This window comes from Primulina eburnea, chromosome 16 (genome assembly GCF_022965805.1).
Source record: "Primulina eburnea isolate SZY01 chromosome 16, ASM2296580v1, whole genome shotgun sequence".
NCBI lineage: Eukaryota > Viridiplantae > Streptophyta > Magnoliopsida > Lamiales > Gesneriaceae > Primulina > Primulina eburnea.
The window spans coordinates 9088317-9112626 of record NC_133116.1 but is presented as its reverse complement, the minus strand read 5'-3'; the positions used below and the strand labels follow the sequence as shown (position 1 = coordinate 9112626).

At 35.9% G+C, this 24310-nt stretch overlaps 2 protein-coding genes across 2 annotated transcripts; both read left to right on the top strand.

The window, feature by feature from the left end:
• Positions 1-5935: 5935 nt before the first annotated feature.
• On the top strand, positions 5936-18242 carry LOC140816266 (ENHANCER OF AG-4 protein 2-like). The gene is given in 14 exon segments (XM_073175403.1): positions 5936-6317; positions 7490-7566; positions 8846-9077; positions 9079-9437; positions 9439-10761; positions 10843-11344; positions 13018-13126; positions 13377-13489; positions 13562-13749; positions 14578-15289; positions 15385-15859; positions 16681-16767; positions 16872-16964; positions 17977-18242. Coding segments are annotated over 13 exon segments (4353 nt in total). The 5' UTR covers positions 5936-6206; the 3' UTR covers positions 16937-16964; positions 17977-18242.
• On the top strand, positions 17996-24195 carry LOC140816267 (uncharacterized). The gene is made up of 4 exons (XM_073175404.1): positions 17996-18139; positions 20770-20998; positions 21378-21511; positions 22978-24195. Exons 2-4 carry the CDS (start codon positions 20789-20791, stop codon positions 23780-23782), a joined length of 1149 nt encoding a protein of 382 aa, XP_073031505.1. The 5' UTR covers positions 17996-18139; positions 20770-20788; the 3' UTR covers positions 23783-24195.
• Positions 24196-24310: the final 115 nt, after the last annotated feature.

Below are 24310 nucleotides of genomic sequence, written 5' to 3'. Positions count from 1 at the left end.
TTTGGTTGGATATCAGATCCTCCAACGGGTTCGGAGGAAATTGACATTCCTAGATATCACCGATGTAATGAAAATAAAAAAACTCGTTATTGTGATGTAAAATTTTAAAAATCAACTTTCCAGTGATTCAATTTTGACTTCCAATTTAAGAACTCTTTTCTAAATTATAAGCAATTACACCATCCTCACAAATTTGACTCTTACAACTTTCAAAGATAGAATCCACTAATAAACACATGTTTAGTCATCTATTTGATTCCATCAAACTAAATCACTAAATGCATCTTCTTGAATTTAATTACCTCAATGGGAACACAAAGATAATACTTGTGTGACCCTCAATGGTTCATAGAAACAGCTAATTGTGTGTTCATAACTCATATGAATCGAAATATACATGTATCTTATACGAGTTTACCCTAATTAAGCTCCAACATTTTACCATAAAATACATTTTTTACTCTGGTCAAAGATTCCTTGAGTATTAAATTATCAAATCATATATGATATCCACACATGTGAATGAGCGGTGAATCCACGACTGCAATGCATCGGCTACTACATATGTCGAAACTACGCTCAATCTCGTCATCTGATGACCTTTACGGAGTCGGTAAAGAGTTAAAGTACAACAATAGAACATAAAGCATCTATGTTATCCTGGTTCAAATGACTAATAGTGTACAACCATAATCGTGGACTAATCCAATTGACAAGTGATAAATACTTGGAAAGTCTGATGCAGGATTGTTCAGTGACTCATCATATGAGCAGTCATCTGTATGATTGGACATCTTCATGCACATACTAATGAAACGTGTCGTATAATATCATATATGTTGGTCTCGAGCTCGAACGACCTTTATCCTTATTTTAGGCGATTAAATCGATTAGAAACAAATTTATGATATACAATAACTAAAATGTTTTTTATGATCGATCTGACATTTACGAACACATTGTTCTATGGTATATTCAATGTCTTTTATATGCAACTTGCATTAGTATACAAATAAATTAAATGTCAGAATGATTTAAAACTTAAAATATTATTAAAATAATTTATATTATATATATATGAGTTAATAAAGCACAAACCACAAGTTGTCTTATTAGACATGTACTATAAAAACATTACATATATGGGTGATTTGCCGTAGTGTCACGAACTATGTCAAGGGAAGAGAGAAGTAGATTCAAAAATATTATAGAAAAGATCTTCTCTCTTGACACACACGATATAATAAAAAAATTATTTATCTTATATTTATATCGAGTGAAATTTTCTGGTTTTGTGAATGCTTTCTTCTCTTTAAACATGATCGATCATTTACAATATACTATTATTGTATACTATAAAACGTATCAGAGATGAGATCTAGACCAAGACTTCTCTAGTAGAAATACACCAAACAACTACAAGAAAATTAAAACTATCTAAACTTTTGATTTCATGCCACATCATTAGGGGTGTAAACGAACCGAACACGTTCACGAACTTTTCGAGCCGAACTCGAACATGTTCGAATATTTTTCGAATCGAATTCCAGCTAAAATTATATTGTTCGATTGTTCGCGAACTTTAGCATTATATTTAAAAAATAAATAAAATATTATTAAATATATATATATATATATAATATTATTACGTATATATATAATAATATTATAATATATATTATATACGTATACATATATAATATATATTATATATAATATATATAATATTATTCGAGTTCGAATCGAATTCGAACTCGAGCTTTAGTTCGAATCGAGTTCGAATCGAAAATAATAAAAGTTCGAATTTCGAATCGAGATTCGAATATGTTTATTCGAATTCGAGCTCGAACTCGAATACTGAAAATTTCATAAAATTCGATTCGATTCGATTCGTTTACAGCCCTACACATCATGCACCACTTTTTAAATTGAATGTATTTTTTTGGGCTTATTTTACTAAAAATTTAATGTCGTGTTTGGATGAAAGAATTTGGATTTTAGAAAGTATTTTCGGAGATGATTTCAAATGACATCATGTTGGGATGAATTTGAATAATACCACGATGAGTCAAGAAATAATTATTTATGATTTGAAATTTATTATCCAATGGAGTTACCCAAACAAACTAATTGATTATAGAGTATAATTACCTATTTCTCACAAAATTTAATTTTAGAGATAATTATATCTATATTAAAAGTCAAACCTCGCATGTTATTTACATAAAAATGGGGTTTATTTCACCCTACCTTGTGAGACACTGCCCCCATGAGGTGATCAAAGGTCCAGATTTAAACACACATACACCCCATGAAGTGATCAAAGGTCCAGATTTAATCACCATATAAAATCAATGGCTGAGATCCTGTGAAGGCACTGCCCCCACAGGTAGCATCTACTCTACCTAAAAATGGATGAATTGATTGCTCTGTAGGCCAAAATTAGGTCCGTCAATCGGCAAATCCAAAATTGTCGTTGGGTTTGGTTTCATAAGATTTGGCTCAAATAGATCCGATCCTATAAAATTTGATTCCATTCCTATGTGCAGCCGGTGCGCGGCCTCTTATGCTCTTATCCGCCTACCCGACCCTCTCGACCAAATAATAATCAATTTTAAAAGGGAAAAAATTATTATTTTTTGTATAGTTTTGCATTAGTTAAAAAATATATTATTTTTTGTATAGTTTTGCATTAGTTAAAAAATAAAATAAATTATTTAACTATATTTCTTTATCTTATTTTATTATATTTTAAATATAAAAAATCACACAATCTAAATCCAATGTAAGTACGTAACCCAGAAAAGTTTAAACCAAATAGACTATTACTTTTGTCTCCATGCGTTTAAACTGAATGTTCAAAATAGTTTATGGAAATTATAGTATATGCATATAACAATTCGAGCTAATCATTTTTGTAGAGAACAGATAAACATTGGATAGTTGCTACATGAGCTCTTTGTAGTTGCACTTACGCAAACTTGATTTCCGGAGATGACAAAAAATTATAAGAGACGGTTACTGTATAAATATCGTAGATAAGTGTTTGACAAGACAATATAACATTTATGCTACTTGGTACTATTAGGTAACATTTGGTTTGCTTGATTAGGTTGGTTTATTTTTGTTAAACCCACATAATCACTTGTTCGGTACGTTTTTTATTTAACCAAGTCAATCCCTCCTATGAATGATTAGGTTATATTAGGTATGTTAAAATAATATCGCCTCACCCCCTAAGATTATTTATATCACTCTTAATCCATCGTATTTTTTCAATTTTACCCTTCTCTCAAATTCGAACTCACCATCACTTCCTTTTACCGACCATCCACCGGCAACCCCTGCCGCTGGTCCCGGCCAACCGCCGCCGCCGGTCACCGACGACCACCGCCGTCGTCGGCGACCGTCGGCACCACCGCAACTTCCGGCCGACGACCGCCTCGCCTCCGGCTGTCCGCCGCCAGCTGCCGACCCTCGACCCCGCCGCCGACCCTCGACCACCTCTTCCGGCCGTCCACTGCCAACCGCCGACCTGCCGTCGATCGCCGCCGCCGCCCGTCGACCACTGCCGCTGGAGTTGAAGGAAAAAAAAAAGAGGAAAGGGCAATTTTGTCCTTTAATCACAAAATTGAAAATTATCCACACTTAAAAATCTTACCAAACAAAATATTATTTTACACCATATATTATATTTCTACTACAATCATTTTCTTTATCATTTACATACTAATCATTAGTTTATTTTATCCTCCAAACCAAACGATGCCTTAATATAGTTGTAGTCATTAGATCATATGGATCTCAACTGTTTTATGGTGGATTCTATTATTAAATAAGCTCATTCAAGGGTTGTGATTACACCGAGATTATTTACTTCCAGTGTAGAACAAGAGTTTCCACGTGGCAAATGTCATGTGTACGAAAACTACCTCTTCAACTTACGAGACAAGATATTACATCTACGAAAGTCATATTTTGAACATATAAAACAAAATGTTATATCTACAAGAGTTTTTTGAACATTTGGGAGCTATAGGAATATTTAGGAGCTATCTATATATTTTAAGTGTTGGTGGATCGATGAGTCAAATAGTGACGAAGTACACTAATGTCTAAATGGTGAGTGTTTGTTGCATCCTATCATATAAGAGTTAAAAACACATGTTTAAAATTGTTTATGAGTTACAATGTTAAGAATTTTCATATAACGTGGACAAATACGAAGATGTTTTTTTTAAGTATTTATAAAATGTTTTTATAAAAGTGTTTTTTTAATTATAAAACTTGTTTTAAAAATAAATATGCTAAAAATTGTTTTATAAAAATATTTTTATGGTAAAAAAATAACTAAGAAGGTGTTTGTACAACATAAAAAAAATTTAATTGTAATTTTTTCTCTTTGTTCTTGGTTCTTATTTATTATCCGTTTGACTTACGTTTTTTTTTAAAACATACAAAAAACTGTTATTGTTTAAAACTTAGATAACAATTTTTTTAAAATATTTTCATCAATTTTTTTATAAAAATATTGTCCGAACATATATTTTAAGTTTTTTTTTCTCTCATACAACATTAAAAACATTTTTAAAATACTTCTCCAAACATAACCTGGTTAAGTCTCTGTCAAATATTTTGAAGTACAAAATTAATTGATACAAAAAAGAGTTTTCCTCATTACTCGAAAATAAAATTTTAAAAGAGAATTATTGAAATTCGCTAATTTTTAAAAATCAATTTATATATGGATAAATATGATTTTATTTTTCAGTTACATTTTTTAAAACATTTAATTCATACGGTCAATTCTTACTACATGAGCCACATCAAAGACTTCTCCTTGGAACCATGCTAAAGACACAAGATCTCTCAAGGTGCCCAATTTAGTGGAAAAATTGTTCGAGATTGTAATTTTAAATTTTGACATTGTTGGACAATTTTAATGTCACACTACAATACACACACATACATACGCGCACAACACGTGATTTTGTGCTCCAATACCGTTATCAACCTCGATTTATTAGATTTGTCATTATTAAGTAAATATCAAGCTTTTAGAGATTAGTCTAACCATAATATAAGTACGGAGATTCTATCCATCATCGTGCTTTCGGTAATATAGCTTGAGAGGCCAAGATCTTGTATTTATGAGCATATTATACTTATAGATCACAACTCTTGATCAATGTATGTACTGACATATATGGGGGAATTGACCTTCATGGGAGGTCGGTAGAAGAAAATTGTGTATCACAATTTATGACATGCAAGTTATTTGTCGGTTACTCGATATATAATGTGTCGTTAACAACTTACTAAAAATTATAAACAATATTAAATATTGCATCTTTTTAAGATATAAATCCAGTGTTAATTGATCTTTAATTTATTCACTTAATAAATATTTTCTAACATCATCGCGTATCTTTCGACAAATTTTAGTTGGAAGCAGTGGCGAAGCCAGAAATATGGCTCTTTCCTGACTAGAATTTTAAACTCTAGAATCTTTTAATATTTTAAATTAAATTGATCTACCAAGATTAATATCATATTATTTCAAAAATTATACAAAATTTTTTTAAAAAAAATTGGACCATCCGGACATACAACGACATGTGTCTTCGCCTCTGGCCGGAAGGTATTGTGTTTAGAAAAATGACAAAAACTTTGATTTTTGTCTATAGATACTTAAGATACATTGTGCTATAAAAGTTTTATTCTTGAAAAATACAATTTTTTATAACTCAGACACTATATTTATTTTATTTACTTTAATTTAGTAACAAAATTAATTATGTTATTTTCTAATACAATTATTATTTGATTAATATTTATTTAATTTAGTAACAAAATTAATTATGTTATTTTCTAATACAATTATTATTTGATTAATATTTAACACTAATTCGATTGATGCAAATAGATATTCCTCACAACCAAAAAACATTAGTATCTGCCTTTCTCCATATCCGCCACAGCACCAAAACCAACGCCACCGTCTCCGTCTCCGTCTCCGTCTCGTCTCGTCGCTGCCTTCGGTTCTAAATTACGAACAATTGTTAATCGGTGGAGTCTAACGCTGCATCATAAGGTCGAGTTCCGCAAAGTGACACCGTTTCGGGGATGCCCCGGAGGATTATCGTCGGGTCTAGGGCTGGTTGAACTTATATTTTATTGTGGTTCAATCGAAGGGGTTGGACGGCATGCCTCCAGCGAGAAAGCGTGGAGCGAAGGGCTCAAAGACGAAGAATGAGTTGAGTTTGGGCGATCTCGTCCTCGCTAAGGTTAAGGGTTTTCCGGCTTGGCCTGCCAAGGTGCATTCTTGATTCGATTTGATGACTTTCCATATGCCTTTATTCTTTATCGTTCTTTATTTTGATCAATCTTTCCTTTTTTTAGAAGTTATTTTTATGCTTTTATGATGGTATGATCAATTATTTTCTTCGGAATAAGAATTTGTTTGATTTGAATTTTCGTTTACCAACCCTCTTTATGGAGTTGCATTGAGTTTCAGAGTTTGATTGAAATATTTAGAGGTGAATAATTGTGGTCTTGGGAACTAGAAGACAGAGGTATAAAATGTAGTTGATTTTTCATTTACTCATGTCAGATTTAACTTCGGCGGAGTTGCATTAAGGCATGGGAACTAGGGTTACAACTTAAAACTTTTTTCTCAATCACGAGTTATTTGGTTCTAAATGTGTTTACATTAACTTCGTAACTACATCCCGTTGATCTCGCAGGTATAAGCTGTGCACATATTGACATGTAGGTGACTATCTGTGGAGACACGTGTCCGAGTCTTGTTAGTGCGCACATAGACATGTAGGTTACTATCTGGACACACGTGTCCGAGTCTTGTTAGTAGTTTTTTGTATTCAGGTTTCTTTCGCTTTTGTTCACCGGAGTGTCTGTATATTCAAATTATAGGAAATAATAGTGGGTGTCTGATTCCATTTGATTCCAATATATTACCTTTCTCCATCACGAGTTTTTTGGTTCAAAATGTGTTGTCTACGTCTCCATTAACTCCGTAACGGCATCCCGTTGATCTCTCACACAAAAGCAGTACATATATAGACATGTAGGTGACTATCTGTGGAGACACGTGTCTGAATCTTGTTAGTGCATACATAGACATGTGGGTGACTATCTGGAACACGTGTCCGAGTCTTGTTAGCAGTCTGTTGTATTCAGGCTTCTTTCGCTTTTGTGCACCAGAGTATCCATGTATTCAAACTGTATGAAGTAATAGTGGATGTCTGATTCCATTTGATTCCAATATATTACCGACCCTTTCAAAACCCCACCTTTATATTTGAATACAAGCTAACTATTTTCCTCTTGATTAAGGCGATTAGGCTGCTTTCACGGTTATGTGTTTGTTTACTCATGTGATTAGCGCATAATCAGTTCTTGGCTTTGATTGTGCTCAAGTCAAATTTAAGTTGGATGATTGACTAACCTTTTGTGGCTTTAATTTCAGATAAGCAGACCTGAAGATTGGAAGCGCGTTCCTGATCCCAAAAAATATTTTGTTCAGTTCTTTGGTACATCAGAGATGTAAGCACTTCCCTTTTTATCTTTTCCTTGTGCATATGCCGAGAGAGCTTGTTTCCAGGTTGATTCTAAGAGTTTTTCTGGAAAAATAACTTATGAGGGTTTAATGTCTGCTGTTGGGTAATTGCATTTTTTAAAGATAAGGAGTATTCTTGCAATTGGACACTTTTAGAGGTGCAATTTAGTGGATTAATGTTAACCGGCTGTTTCCATTCTAATTTTACTTAAATTGAGGTGGATATTAAAGCACTTATATACGATGAAGATTTATTTATTACCCTTGTAACCAGGTGGAATGTTATATTTTGTCCTTTTCCTGGTAATTTTATTTAAGTGAAATATAGAATCAGCGTTCTAGGTTTGGTCCTGGCTATGGGTTCAGGTTTTTGAAATTTTTTGTTTTGCACATTTTTAAATGGATGCAATTCCTTAAAGGGAATGCAAACAGTTAGATGGATTTCCTGTAGTACATTAATTATATAAGGCCACACACGTTGCCTCATACCTATGTTATGCTTTATGCTGTGTTGGGTCGATGATAAAAATATTTGTATCATAGTTTGTTGCTTTGTTTTAAAGCAATTGCTTTTGTCTACATAACATATTCATGTCCGACGGTTACGTGCTTTATTTAAATGCTTTAAATGTCTCAATTGGTCATGTGGTCCTTATTTTTAAATTATCATTCAACTGGATGCAAATAGCTAAATATCTCATTTTGATAAAGTTTCGCTGGTAAGATCTCTTTTTGATCCATGGTTTCCTGCTTTTAGTAAAGTTATTTCTTCTTCCATTGTGCTTTTAATGGGTACATTTTCTCTCTGCTCTATTCGAGTTACAGGAAATAGACGTTAATATATTGTCTAAAGCTTTGTAGAGTGCTTGAAATATTAGAGTATGCTGTTCTCATTATCTCATTCATGGGCAATGACTAATCTTAGCAGCTGACATTTCAGAAGGTGGTTGCTCTTTGAAGATATATTTGACAGGGAAAATGCTTCTGCGTCATTGTGGAATTTAGTATTGATATGTGATCTGCTGTTTGCTAATGGAAATTTTAAATTGAATAGATACGAATTTCAACAACAATTGGAAAATTCCCTTGGAAAGGTTTTATTTTTTCTTAAATGTAATTCGATATAAAGCTATTACCTCGTTACACAATCTTTATCGCTAGCATCTGCAAATGTTTGGTACTTTATAACTAATATTTAGAATGAAAAAACAAGAATGGCTTACATGGTATTCTCCTTTGAATTCTTGTCTTTTCTTTTCATCACAGAGCATTTGTCGCTCCTGCGGATATTCAGGCATTCACCATTGAAGCAAAAAATAAACTGTCTGCTCGCTGCCAGGGTAAGACAGTTAAGTACTTTGCCCAAGCAGCGAAGGAAATCTGTGAGCAATATGAAAAGTTACAGCATGAAAGTTCAAGTGGTACAAGAGATGACAACAGCGAACAAACTTTTGCATCAGAACATTCTACTGATCCGGTGGTAAATGATTCTTTGGTAGGTTAGTGAAAAAGTTGGGATTGAAGTGAATGAATCGCACTGCAAATTAGAGGTCAATGGTCACCCTGAGCTCGGCTCTAAGCTAGAGCATTGTTCACAAAGACATGGTGAGATTGAATGTCAAGATATAAACCCTTACTTGTCAGGAGACGTGGATCGTAATTTATCTCCATGTATATCTTCAGGAAAGACTAATGAGAAATCTAAAGATCTTAGTAATGTACCTTCCAATGTTAAGAAGGAAGGTTCTGGTAATGCGAAAGCGGAGGCTAGGCATTCTGATAGTGGCCGGAGTGAATTGGCAAATGGCCACCAAAAGAAGCTAGCAATGGGGTCAAAGAAGAAACCCGAAGGTACAGTGCAAGAATAGTAGTTCTGCTGTTCCTCGTGAGCATACAGGTGATGGAATGCGAAGGAAGTTATCTTCAGATAGCAATAGGAAGGTGTCATCTGCAGGCAATTCAAAATCAGCTTTAGTTGCAGGCAAGGAAAAAAGAATTGCTGTGGATAAAAGACGTTCTGACTCCAAAGATAATGGACGGATGGATGCTGAAATAGATTTGGAGCAAAGTGAAGTTGTCTCCAGGAAAAGGATGAAGACCCAACATGAATCTGAAAAACTAGCTTTTCAGACTAGTGAGATTACGTGTCCTGCCATAATATCAAAATGTACTGACACTGGAAATGATGCTAGCATGTCAAGATCACAAAGAAACAGGAAAAATGATTCCAGAAGTCCTAATGTTCTTGATGGAAAAATGAGTGATATAGAACTCAAGAGGTCAACATCAGAAGGGGTGCCCCAGAATCAGCAGCCCTCCAAAATACAGATAAATAATGAGTCAAATCATTTTACCGATGACGATGATCTTCCCCCAACTAAGCGTCATCGGACAACATTTGATGCGATGCCTAGTTCTGCTACGATTTCTGAAAGTAAATTAGGAGGTTCTGCATCGCACAAAAATGACTCAGTACATCCTAACAAAGTTCGATCTCCAGTTTCACAGTTGCCCTCAAAACGAAGAGCTGTCCGACTATATGATGACGGCGACGATGACATACCTAAAACCCCGGTTCATGGAGGATTTACTAGTAAGGTTTCTGTTAACCCACGTGCACCAGATTCTAAAAAGAAAACTGTTGTGCAGGGTGAGAGTTGTGTCAAAGATAAATTGACTTCTAGAGATAGAGGAACTATTGATGATCGTTCAAAGGAACAGGCACAATGTGCTCGAGTATCCAATAAAGCTCCATCTCCAAATTTTCAGCTAGGCTTAGTGAAGATGGCTGGAGAATTATCAGCTGCACGTGTATCCCCTAATTTAGCCCACTTAGATGATGAAAATTTACCTGCCATGGAGATTAGACCAGTTTCAGTTGCCCCTGAAAAGTCTCCCCAGTCTATCAATAGTACCAGACCATTAGCTGAACAGCAGAACATTAACTTCAGCAAGGAACCTGGCAATGTTTCTCTGACGAAAGCTCCCACGGGAGCCAACAATGTTCTTCCTACTGCTTCTGACAGATTAACTTCATCTCCTCATGAAATTATAACTGATAGAAATAATCCAGCTTCTTCTCGAGAGAAAAGGAATGCTGCTGTGAAGTCAGATTCAAGGATCAACGATTCTTCTCACGTGGTGGGACACCCTAACAAAAACATCGCTCCACTTTGTGAAAGGTAACTAGAAAGTCTTGATTGAATGGACATTAATTTATTTTCTTGTTATCTTGGCTTATGTTTGAATGCACCATTACTCAGGCTGGATGTTGGTAAACGTGAAGAAACAAGTTCTTCAGTTAATGCGAAAATTCCAGAATCTGTCATGTCCATGAAACATCTCATAGCTGCTGCTCAGGCTAGAAAAAGAGAAGCTCACTCACAGTGTTCTTATGGGTTTCTTTTTCCACTTTTGGATATTGAAGCTGAATTGCATAGAAAAAGCTTAAGCCCTGCTCCTGCTAGCAGAGTCTTTGAATCAAGCAACACACAACAACTGGATGTACAAAGCTTACATTCCATTTCTCCTGCTGATGTTCACCATTTTTCATCGACTAGTCAACATGAAAATGAAGTTCTTGAGGAGAGAATGTTGAGTTCCAGTGATCATGCTATTGGGGGTCCTTTAAGTGGAGGTACCGAAGCAGCTGTTGCTCGTGATGCTTTTGAAGGGATGATAGAGACATTGTCAAGGACCAAAGAAAGTATTGGGCGTGCAACTCGTCTTGCAATTGATTGTGCAAAGTATGGGATTGCCAATGAGGTAGATATATTAGTGTGTAATAACATTTTTCAGCTTATTTAAACTTTTTTAAATCAAATATCTTATTGCTATGTGTTCATTTTTCAATATGATCCCATGCATTTCCCTTTTATGATTTTGTTAGGTTACTGGCATAAATCATCAGTATTCTCCTAGTTCCAATTGATTGAAAACTTGTTTTAATTTGTTTGGTTTTGCGAGAACACATGCTTTAGGCATTATGCATTCTTGGTTTTTTTGATTTCATCCTTGTGAAGAAGTGAGATTTCTCCTGAAATTTTTGGGGTGTCATTTTCCTAGGATGTTCAGGGTATTGTCATGGATTAAGGCCTTTGATATATTATGGTATTGCATGTTAATGTATCATGGGAGACATCAATGCCTATGTTTTTGAACTTAAGTAGAGATGTGAAACATAGTTAATAGAGGCGCAAGGCGCACCAAGTCATAAAGGGCTCTTGGAGCCTGAGGCGCAAGGCGAGGCATGCGTCTTATTGAAGCAAGACACACTATTAATTTAAAAAAAATATATTTATATAGTTAAAATAATTAAGCTTTTCAGAAGTCTAATTCATCAATAAAATGATTCTTTGTTGTTTGATGGTTTGGAGACCCTTCGTTGTCGTTGTTGTGCTTCTTCTTCATCAGGATGCTTGCTGATGTTGGGGATTTGATCATTGTTTTTTATTTTTTATTTTTCAAAATAGAATAGAAGGATAACAGGGCATTGATTGTTGCTGCCGTGCTTTTTATTTTTTAGGGTTTATTCTTTGAATTTTTTTTTTTCTAAACCAGCTTTGGGCTGTAGAATTTGCAGCCCTTTTTTGTTAAAATTTTTATGGTTTATGCTTTAGGTTTTTTCCTAAACCAGCTTTGGGGTTTTTTTTTTCCTAAACCAGCTTTGATCTCTAAGCTTTGCAGCGCATTTTTGTTAAAAAATAGAGAAACTGGAAGTGAAATACAGAAATGCGCTTTTTGTCGCCTCAAGAAACCCTTGTGTCTTGCAAGAGGCGTGCGCCTGGGCTAGGCTCTCCTCTTGCAAGGTCGGCGCCTGGGTGGTTACCCAAGCGCGTAGGGTGTGCCCGGCTGCGCCTTGTGCCTAGGTGCAGCCGGGCACTTACTTTTTACAAAGTGTTAAAAATGCTTACATCATTTGACTGAATCAAGTCATCATAGGTGCAGCCGGGCACACACTTTTTACAACTATAATGTGAAAAATGCTTACATCATTTGACTGAATCATCATTATCTGATAACATTCATAAAATTAAGAATATTCAAACTTATATCAAGTTAGATTCAGTACTTTTATTCCAATACAAAAGTGGCATGAACTACCCGTATTCAGGGAAAATATGTGGTTGCTTCACTGACTGATTGATTCTAGACACCCAATCATTTGTGTGCCTCCCTATGTTTGGCTCATTATAGCTTGCTGTATTTGTTAGTTCCCATTCTGTCTCCGTCAATTTTTTTTTGGTTGGTTATATTAACACAATGCATTTTCCTTGGAAAATTTAAATGTTTTTGAACCCTCTGTTCTATGCAGATTGCTGTTTATATGTTTGTTGTTATTCTGTCTCCATCGTTTCTTTTGTTGGGCTGTTATTTTAACACATAATGCACTATCCTTGGAAAATTGAAAATGTGTTTCAACCCTTGATTTCGTGCAGGTTGTCGAACTTCTCATCCGTAAGCTGGAAAACGAGCCAAGTCTTCATCACAGAGTGGATCTGTTTTTTTTAGTTGATTCAATAACCCAGTGCTCTCATAGTCAAAAAGGTATGAAGAGATTAAGATTTTGTTCTTTTATCTCTCCGCCTCTCCTCTCCTATCTCTGGCTGTTGCACAAGTGTTTGAAAAAATCTAGAGCACTAATCGTTTCAGTTCAGTACTTGTCACAATAATAACGTGCTGTTTTCGTACAATGTGCAGCACTGCCCCCCCCCCCCCCCTCCCTCTCTTCAATTTTTTTTTACGCCTGATGTGATGGAGATATCTTCTTGTTTCTTTGTTGGAATATGTTCTTCAGGAATAGCAGGTTCCTCTTATATTCCTACTGTTCAATCAGCTTTGGCCCGTCTCATTGGAGCCGCTGCCCCACCTGGTGCAGGTGCAGAGGAAAACCGCCGGCAAGTTCGTAAGGTGACTGTAATTTTATGTAAAAGCGAGTCTTCTGGCTAGTTGCAGAATAACTGAGTTGCAATCTTTTCTTAGGTCTTGCGATTGTGGATTGAGAGGAAAATCTTGCCAGAGTCTGTTCTTCGCCGCTATGTTGATGATATTGGAGTGTCAAATGATGATACATCCGCTGGGTTTTCACTACGGCGTCCTTCCCGAGCCGAGAGAGCTATTGATGATCCTCTCAGAGAAATGGAAGGCATGTTCGTGGATGAGTATGGGAGGTCTGGAACTCTCTCTTTCTTCTTGGAGTGATCTTTACTTTATATTTCAGCCCCAGTAATTATGTTTTTCGCATTTTATGCGCTTTTCCTATATGGGTTGTCTTGGCCCTTTCTTTGTCAACTCGCGATAACACCAGATGAGACATTTTTAAAATGTAGATGGTGGAAATTCTTGATTATTTTGGCTTGGTCTTTATAATATTTTACGTTGCATTGATTATAACAATAAATGTGAGACCATTTTTAGTTCTTGTAGCTATTAACTTCGTTCATCATTCTTGAAATGTCATGAGCTTTCTGGCATTCTTTCTACTTCAAATTTGGATGCTGACTCAAGTTTATCGGCTAGTGTTGTTTGGGGTCTGTCTTTTGTTGGCTAATTAACGTGCTTAACAGATTTCTTTAAGTCGTATCTCATGTGCCTTGGAGTAACGTTTTGTTGAGCTCTCATTACTTTGCCTCTCCAAGATGATATTTCACTTGTTATGGTTCCTGTAATGCCAATCTGTTCATAATGTATATCAATACATATTTTAAACTAACATGTGATGACTTACATCTGTTTTAGTGTCTGTTGCCCTCATATGTGATCCTTTTGTTTCTTGGATAATGGTTTGTTGCTCGCCAATTTATTTCGGTTTTCCATGCTGTCCTAATTTGCACGGCATTAACCTGTCATATTCATTATAATGCTTCATTGTGGGCCCTGGTCTATAGCTTGGGTGTGTTGGCATACAACGTGAATACCTCCATTAAAGTCTGAAGTCTGGAATCCTTTTTCTTAAAAAAATCTAATATGCAAGTGTTTTCTGTTTTATATTGGTTCAGCAATGCTACATTTCAGTTACCTGGATTATTATCATCTCGTGTCTTTGAAGATGAAGAGGAAGAGGAAGATGAAGAGGAAGATAGTTTGCAGACAAATTTTTGCAAAGAAATTGCTGACACGTCACCAAATGAACATTCTCCTGTGATAAGAGATCCTGAGAATTGCACCGTTACTCCGAGTGACAGACGACATAGGATTTTGGAGGATGTTGATGGGGAGCTCGAAATGGAAGATGTTTCAGGACACCAAAAGGATGAAAAACCATTGCTTACTGATGGCACTTTTGAAGTTGCTTCATTTGAGCCAAACTCAGAGGGGATCTTTAGATCAGCTTCAAACAAGCTTGCCGAGTGGCTGCCTTCTCCCGAGGGTTCTCCTCCATTGCCTCTTGGTTCTCCTCCTGTAACACCACCTTTACCTACTTCACCACCTCCACCTCCATCACAGCCACCGCCACCGCCCCCGCCACCGCCCCCGCTGCCTCTCCTCTTATCAACAACACTCCCACCTCCACCACCTTCGTCACAGCAACAGCTATTTCCTCCATTACCCATTGGTCCTCCTCCACCAGTGCTTTGTCATCAATTATTGCCACCTCAACCTGCATTAATCTCTCAACACATGCCTTCACTGCCATCCACAGTTTCAACTTCTTCTATGTTAGCTTTTCAACCCCCTCCCGTGTTGCATGAAATTGGTGGCACACTGACCGTGAGTCTTCTGGCCTTCTACTTTATGCTTTTTTTTCGGTTGCATTGATGTGACATTGTTATATGTTCAGAAATATAAAGAATGGATTTTTTCAGGGAAATCAGCATGCCCATATGGTTTCATGTACTCAAGGATTTCATATTGATGCATCTGTCAGGAGTGAAGCATTGTCCCAGCAATCTTCTTGTTTTCCTCCCGCTGGGGTTGGTAAAGCAGTAGAACATATTGGTTATAATTCATTGAGGAGTGTGGAATATAGACAGTCCGATGGATATATGAATCTACAATCATCGCAACACAGGCAATTGCCTGGTAGTGCACTTTTTGCGCATAGGCCTTTGCATCCTGAACCCCCACCTCAACACCCACCTACTCATTTTTCTTATCCAAAAGCCTCGGTTCAGCAACACCAATATCCGCCTTACTTGCTGCCAAATTTTTCGGACAGCTCGAGGAGGTATGCTGCAGATGAATCATGGAGGATGCAAGTAAATGAGTTTTCTGATTCTTCGCATGTTGGGTGGATGCCAGCAGGGAGGCCATGTTCAAATCCCCCTTATCCTCATGAAGGTGTGTGGAACTATCTTAGTTGTTAGATTTAATAATTTAAATCTATCTTGAGAGAGTTATCACTGTTACAAACCTTTTATTTATCGTAGATAATTGCGACTAAAATTGAAGTTTTCTGGGGCTACATTTTAGAAACTTCAGATTTCTTGCATATGTTTTATGACTAAGAAATATGTGTATATTGCAAAATTGATATGCTTGGTTATTGTTGTTGTTAAGTATAGATGGTTACAGGTTCTCACCTGAGCACAACATATTGTTTTGTAAAATATTGCTTGAACTGCTTTATTTTAATTTTACTTCCTTGTACATATGGGTGATCTTAGAAATCAAAAAAATATACTCCAGAATATTTATATAGTTTTAACATTTGCAGAGGCTAAAAAGACATGTTTGTTTATCATTCAATGATTTACATTCTGAATGAAGAGAACAAATATAAACTGAGTTAACAATGAATACAACTCAAATGCCTGCCTTCTTATGCACATGTACATAATCAAGTTAATTTGATGACAATGTTTGTGAAATTCTGAAGAAGATGTGATCAGTATTTGTTTAGTTTTTTCCCCCTCTTTTTTTCCTTTTTCTCCCCTTGTTTGTTGTTTATAGTTGTGAAAGCTAGAGGTTGAAGGCGTGGAATAGATGGGCTGCTCTAGCATTCTTTATTTCATCTTTCCCTGAAGGATGGAATACAGAAGCATTCATTGACTTTTGGAAGGACTCGTTTTTCTGCCCCTCTGTTGGTGTTTGTGTTTATCAATTAACAAGCATTTGAATTGTGAGAGTGCATGCATTTATAAAATATTTATTTGTTGCAGGTTACTTTGAACCGCCTCAGGAAAGGCCTGCTGTTAATTTTCCATCCGCTGCCCCAAATTCTGTGGCAGCTGCTTCGCTAATCTCAGGTGATAATCTAGTGCAGAGAACCTGTTTGTGATTACGCGATGTTCATCGCCGCTGTAAATGCAATTATGTTGATTCAACTTTGTGTTGTACGTACTTTGTCCAGTTCACGGTGCTCCAGTGATACCTGGCAGACCGGACATGTCTGCAGTCAATTGGAGACCAGCGTGATATATATTCTGAGGCTTACAGATCTATGGTGAGCTTTGGTCTTGCCTTTCAGTTAACATAGTCATACATACTTCCTGTCGGGAAACAGTTTTATGTTAATTGCCTTTTGTGATAACAAGTAATTAATTTTTTACAAAAAGATCTGTTATAGATCTAATATGAGAGTACCTCAAGCTCTTACAAAGTAGCTCTTACAAAGTAAAGACTTCATGCCTTCTATATCATAATAAAATTTTGAATATGTAAATCCAGAATCATTGGCTGAAAAATATGGGAAATTTGTTTATCACGGGTCAATAAAGCGTGCCGTAAGTATGATTCAGGTTTGATGAAACAGGAGTTAGAGTTTTGGATGAACTGGGAATATGAATGGGAAGTTATCATGTATTGTAAGCTGCATCAGGTTGCACATGAATTTGGGGAGAACTTTCATATCTATAACTAGGATAAATATTTGTAATCTTTTTTTAAATATGTTATATGGAAGTTCTTTATTCTTGTTACATACAGCAAATCACCCAAATTATGTGAAAAGCAAAAGGAATGCTGTTTTTGCTATTGTATTTCTATTATGTTGGTGTCTTCAATGTTGAAATGTTGACATTTTACTTTTGCTCATGTTCCATTTGTGTTGAGATGATACCACGTTCCTGCATCCACCATATAGATACTAGATCTGGATTTTGTGATTTCTGATCAAGTTGGCATTATCTTTATTGTTGATATTGATATTAATCAAGAAAACATCTGATTTTAGATATTGGTCTCCCCTTGTGTTTGATATACCTCTCAAGAGACCCCTGGTTTAACTATATTTTTGTTTATTAATACGACCCTTTTTCTTTTAAATGTTAACTCTTCTCTGCGTATAAAAACTATTATTATTCGTCTAATTATCTTCTATTTTTAGTCTTTAGTGTAGCATTTACCGACTATGTTGTGATCAACGCTTGGACTTTTAGCTAAACGTAAGCTGGCTAGTAGAGATCGAACTTATTTCCTATAACCATACTTCTTCGTCTTCTTCCAACTGTTTTCAGGTCACAAGGATCCTCATACAAGGTGAATTGGTTACCGCTCGTATAGATATTTATACTTGCATGAAATGGACAAGATCGTCGAGCAGTCGTGGTGAACCTTGGCAGAGTCGTTTATATTAGAATTCTTCCTGACAAATGGATCCGTGCACACATACTTCTAAGTGTAAGCCACTTTTTTGCCCATTTTGTAATTATACCATATTATTCTGATAAACAAAATTTAGTGGAAGCTTCGGTTTGAAGTCTATGCATACCATTTTTTTGTTTTCCTACAGAATCCCAACCCACCTCCATACATCTATTAATATATATGTTTACAAATTTTTTCTCTTACATAATATGTTTTAGTCTTGAAATTTATTTTATTTGCTATCCTGATTCTAAAGTATGTTACCCTCTATACATCTTTCATTAACACGTGCACCCATGTCTACACTAGCAAGTCTTTTGGCATTGCGTGCTAGGTATGGACACTAAGCTACACTCATTTTGGGAAACGGTTCCTGCATGTCTCTGTGTGTGCGACTCATGTTTGTGTATTAAAAAGGGTTTTTTTTATATAAAAAAAATTTTGAGATCTCTCAAGACTCGAACGGCAAATCTATGTCTTGGAAAAATGTCCAACCATGAGTTGTTAAGTTGGCATCCATCCATGTTCGATTTGATTTGTCCAAATAACCCAATTTCAGTCCCCCTCTTAAATATATCGAATCGCCCCTTATATTTGGTCTTGGTCATCTCGTCGCAACTCGGTCCACCTAAGACAGACTTATCGGATTAAATATGCTACTTATTGGCGAATTTCCTTCAAATACGATGGAATCAACCAGGTTTTACAAACCAAACGAGCCATTTGAGGTCCAGTTTGGACTTGGCGCACGTTAGTCACGAAATGGAGGAGAAAGTTTGTGTGGATCCCCTGATATTTTTTCTCAAAATTTTTCTCGAAAGATTATGTGAGACATATTGAAATGATCTGTGTGCGCACTAAGTGCTGCTCGAGTAGTGTGGAATCGTGTCATTGGCTATGCGAGTTCTGTTTTCGGATTTAAAATTATTCATCTTTTCGTTTTCAAATCCCATTTAATGAAGCAAAGATTGGAGGGTGGATGATTGTTGTGTGGAGTAGGTTTTTTGTGAGACAGTTTTGCGGGTCTGTATCTGTGAGACGATTGACCTGATTTATACGTACCGTCAAAAGGTATTTTTTGTAGAAAAAATAATTTTTTTTTTTTTATGAGTTGAGTCAAGTTGGAGATTCGTTTTCTATAAATGGATTTGTGAGATGGTTTTACATGAGTTTTTGTGATGTGTGATTATGTGGTCTTTGTTTTTCTACTCTGTTTTAGATTTATGAAAATAAATTTAGAAAGAACCAATTCGAACTGATTAAAGCAATTAAAATTTCACAGATCATAACCTTTTTGATATTAAACTAACTCGAATTGAAATCGAGGGATTTAAAATTCATTGCTTGTAAAAACTACCTAAATAATAGGAGTCGTTTTTTAATTGACGAATTTGAGATAATAGATTTCAAATTATTTGTCTTTTTAGATTAATAATATTAAAACAAATTTTAAATTTTTTGTATTGTTTGGATGAACAATATCAGGGCGAATTTCATATCTTATGCCATTTCAAAATTCAAATAAACCTAATGTTCTAGTATTAGAAATCCTTCTCTCGATTTATTGTCAAATCCATTTATCCAAATTCGAGTTGATTTGAAGCATAAATATATAAAATCCATAAATGTAATTTTAAAGATTATAGACATTTGAATTATTTCGGTGGGGTATTATGAATTTCAGTGGATTTCGATTTGGCACGAGTTAATTTTTGTTTTTAAAAAGCATGATGATGTGGCTCTCGCATAATTTACATAATTGAAACTGTATAATATAATAATAGTTGAATATAATATAAAACTTTAAAAAATAAGATTGGGGGGGGGGGGGGGGGGGGGGTGGTGGTTTATTCGAGGTTTTTCTTATGGGAAACAAAAGTCAGCCATAATATATTAGATTCACGTTTTAATAACTCTAATAATAAATAATATCAAAGACTTTTTCGTTGGCTCTACATGACTAGTTGATTAAAATAGATTAACGTGTCGGTGTAATCAATTTTTTAACATTTAAATTTACGTCTTCTGAAACCGATGTATTTCATTTTAGTCACAAATTGTCATTTCCAGCTCTATTTCTTTTCTTTTTAAAAAATATGTGAATTGTAGTGAAGAATTCTGCTAAATGTAATATAAAATTTGTTAGATGAAATGTACACTTTTGATAATTTTTATATGATGTTCATCTATTATGTTTATCTATATATCTGTGACATAAACATTCAATATATTTTATCGTATTTAATATATGAGTGTCAATTCAACTATAGATAAAATATGAGTGAATATAGGGAGTATGTCTCTTGTGAGACGGTCTCACGAATCTTTAAATGTGAGACGAGTTAATCCTATCGATATTCACAATAAAAAGTAATACTCTTAGCATAGAAATAAATATTTTTCATAGATGACCTAAATAAGATATCAGTCTTACAAAATATGATTTGTGAGATCGTCTTACATAAGTTTTTGTCGATACAGGAGAAGAGGATCATATAAAAATTATATGCTAAAATGGTTTGGAATTTAATAAAGAATTTATTTGAAATCAATAAAATTTAAATAGTTGACGAAACATGTTTTTGTTTTTGTTCTTTTTATAAAAGGGTCGGAGCCCAGATCGGCAAATCCTCGTTCCTTCCATAATATTTATTTATTTGCAGATATTATCTGCATTTATTTATGGAAAAGGAGAGTGTAATGTATGAGAATGGAGGAGGAGGAGATTTATACGCGGTGACAATGGCCGTCGGTTCATCGAAATCACTACCGATTTCATCTCCTGCGTCCACCGCCGTCGCGGTCGGGGCCAACGGTGGCCTTAATTACATACTACACCATGTCTCCAAATTCGATACACTCGCCGGTGTCGCCATCAAATACGGCGTGGAGGTACCACTGATTTTTCGTTGATTGTTGTTGATTCGCGCGGTTTCTGATGATTCATTTGCGGTTTTGTTTTGTAACTGTTTATTATGTTTTATGTATGTGTGTTTTATGTGGTGGGGAAATTGTTTATGCTCTGTTCTGGTGGTTTGTGCGGCGAAAAAATGTGTAGAAACGAGTTAGATATTGTGGTTGAGCTAATACTTAGAGCGCTGATTTCAAGTACTGAACCCTCTGTTTTGTACTTGGCGATTGCTTGGTTACTGACTAGTTCTGCATGGGATGGGATCCAGTGCAGCTGCGGGAGTTATCTTTTTACTGTTTTATTTCGATGCGGAAGGCTGATAGTTGTGTGTTTACGTGTGTTTCTCTCGAGATTGGTTAGGTGGCTGATATTAAGAGGCAAAATGGGTTGGTGACAGATCTTCAAATGTTTGCCCTGAAGACGATTCAAATACCATTGCCAGGGAGACATCCCCCTTCCCCCAGCTTGTCCAATGCCCACGACATTCCTCGTCGGTATGTTTATTTCCAGTTTCTTTTGTTTTACTGTCTATTCTTCTGCATTTATTGCCATGCATCAACTCCTCGATAAAATGCCCAAAATCGATTAAAGACATGTGCCTGTTTTCTTTCACTATTTTAATGTGCCGGGTGAATTGCATTTGGGATAATTCATGCTTCTTATGTTGGAAACTATCCTGTGAAAATTTTTAAAATTTAATTATTCCCTTTTCAAGGTGAGTGCATTGACACGTCACTCTGAAAGCATTAATTGGTTGTAGATATCCATTTCTTCTGGTGCTTTTCATCGAATCTGATTTATTTCTTAATTTTTTATGTGCTCTATATCTCATGAAGATGCCTTTCTTGCAGTTTGAACTATATTTGTTATTCACGTTGTTTTGTGGTTTTCTCCGTTCCTGCTTTTGGCCTTTTTGTACTATTATTGTATGTGAATGAACTAAATCAAGGTGCTGCTCATCCAAGCTTCAAGCGATGCACTGTCGAAATAATTGGTCTACGCTACTCATTGTGGTTCATGGGCATAGTTATGTGCTAAGTGTGGATGTGCATCATTGCATTTACCTGAAGCAGTTAGCATGCCAAAGCTTTACACATTAATCATTTCACTCGTTTAACATTTCCATGTATTTGTTGATTAAAATTATTTAAGTTATCAAAATAATATGTGACTACACTGTAAAATCTCAGTTAGAAATTAGAAACTATTTGCTCCAACGATGCTCAAATTTGCACCTTAGTGTCAGTGTTGCATTAACCTTGGAGGATGTACCTATACTCATAATCTCTTATAATTTCCTGCCATTGATCTGTCAATTTATTGTGATAGTGAAGTAGTCAGTAAGCTGCGATAATTGCGTGGTGTACGTATAGTTTATTTTTTATTGGGTGTTGATCTTCCTATGTCCTGCTTCTTCAGTATGCCTTTTGAGAAACGGAAGTTCGCATGGAACAGATTTTCCATCTGTGGTGCCGCTACTATATATTTTGGTGCGTCAAGTTTTCCAGAAGTGGGTTTTCTTAGTGAAATTTTGTCAAGTTTTGTCATTTAGAGTAGTTATGAAATTCCCTATCAGGCCAGTGGATATATCACCTGTGTCGTGGCATCTATTATATTTAGCTTTCTCCTTCAATTTTCCTATGACTATCACAACTGGTTAACTGGACGTTATTTAACCTAGAAAGGATATTGTAGATTTGAAATCTAAATTTCCCAAATGAGCTGCTGTTCGTTTGGCATATCGTTGTTGGAGCACTGCACAACTTGTTACGTTATAATGCCATTCTGGTAGTTCTTTGATCCTATAAACCAATGACCTAACTATATATCAGATTCTGTGTTAATGCATCAGCTGAAAGTTACCGTTTGTGATTTATTGTATTTCCCTACCTCACCAAATAAATTCAGTAGCTATTTATTAAATAGTCATGTAGTGGCTTAATCTAGTCTTTTTTTGCAGACCGACCAGCTCTAATCAGACCCCATCCAGCAACGGGCATTCCGATTTATTAGGTCCATTCCAATCGCTAAAATCGAAATCTTCTTCTGAGCGGAAAGTGTCTCCGGCCATGAGCAGCTTGCAAGGTTATTACGGTCTTAGACATATAGATCAAAAGGGCACAGCAGGAGGCTTAGAAATGTCTGTGTACCCGAAAGGAGGAGCTCATTATCTAGAGGATGTGTCGTTCACGAAGTCTTCACCTATTTCGAACCCACCGCTGAGTCATCACAGAAAATCAAAGAGCGTAGCCAACGGTTTTGTCACAGAAAAATCTAATCTGATTGATCAGGTGTTGTCACAAGCCGCCGTAGATAGCGACTCGGATAACTGGATCATGAAGTTGGTGAAAAGTCACCAAAAATCTGAAGCTGATTTTATCAGCCGTACGCCAGAAAAGCTTCTGAAGGAGGAGAATAGCAGTGGCAGTGCAATTTCGGTAGTTACAGGCAGAGGCTTGGCTCTGAGGCCCAAGTCGGCTGGCCGAACTGTGTCAGGAGTCGATGCTGAGGCTGGTGGTCCCAACACAATTCCTTCAGGTCCGGCTGATTCTGTGCTTTCTGACAATGACGATGGAGTTCGAAAATCATCAAGCACATCAAGTTTGGCCGACTCAGATACCAGCGCATTGTCATCCATATGGCCTGCATCAAAGTGGAGTTTGAAGCCCGATTTTCAGGCTCTTTCTAATGCAGTAATCGCTAGGCCTATCTTCGATGGCCTACCTAAACCAATGGGTCGAAGAAACAAAGCAGCCCTTGATTAGTCCTTCTCTTCCTACAAGCTGTCTTTTCTCTTTCAAATTCATCGAAATCTTGACTGGAATCAGTGGGATCGAAATGGTGCAAACGAGAAAGTGAAGAAATAAAACATCTACAAAAATTGGATAGCACTTCAATATAGTTTTGGCAGAACGGTAGAGACTAGAGACTGTGGGAGTTTTAGTAAATATTCATTTAAAGTTCACGATCGCCTCGGGAGTGAGATGTGTAAAGACAATCGGGTAGAGCATCTATATGCAGCATGGAATCCCTGATAGGAATTGTATATTACATACAATCTATGTAATTTGGCAAGAAGGGGGAAGGAGGAATTTGTTGTACCAATAGTTACCTGTCAATATGTAATACACACGCGTATATGTCTTTGCCTGGAAATATATATATTTTTATCTTGTTCTGTCTTGTGGTAATAGCATGAATGCGATAATATTTATATAACATCAAGTTTAGATATTATTGTTATCATTATTCTAATAAATTTGTGGCATCTTGTACAATTAAAACTGCAAAAT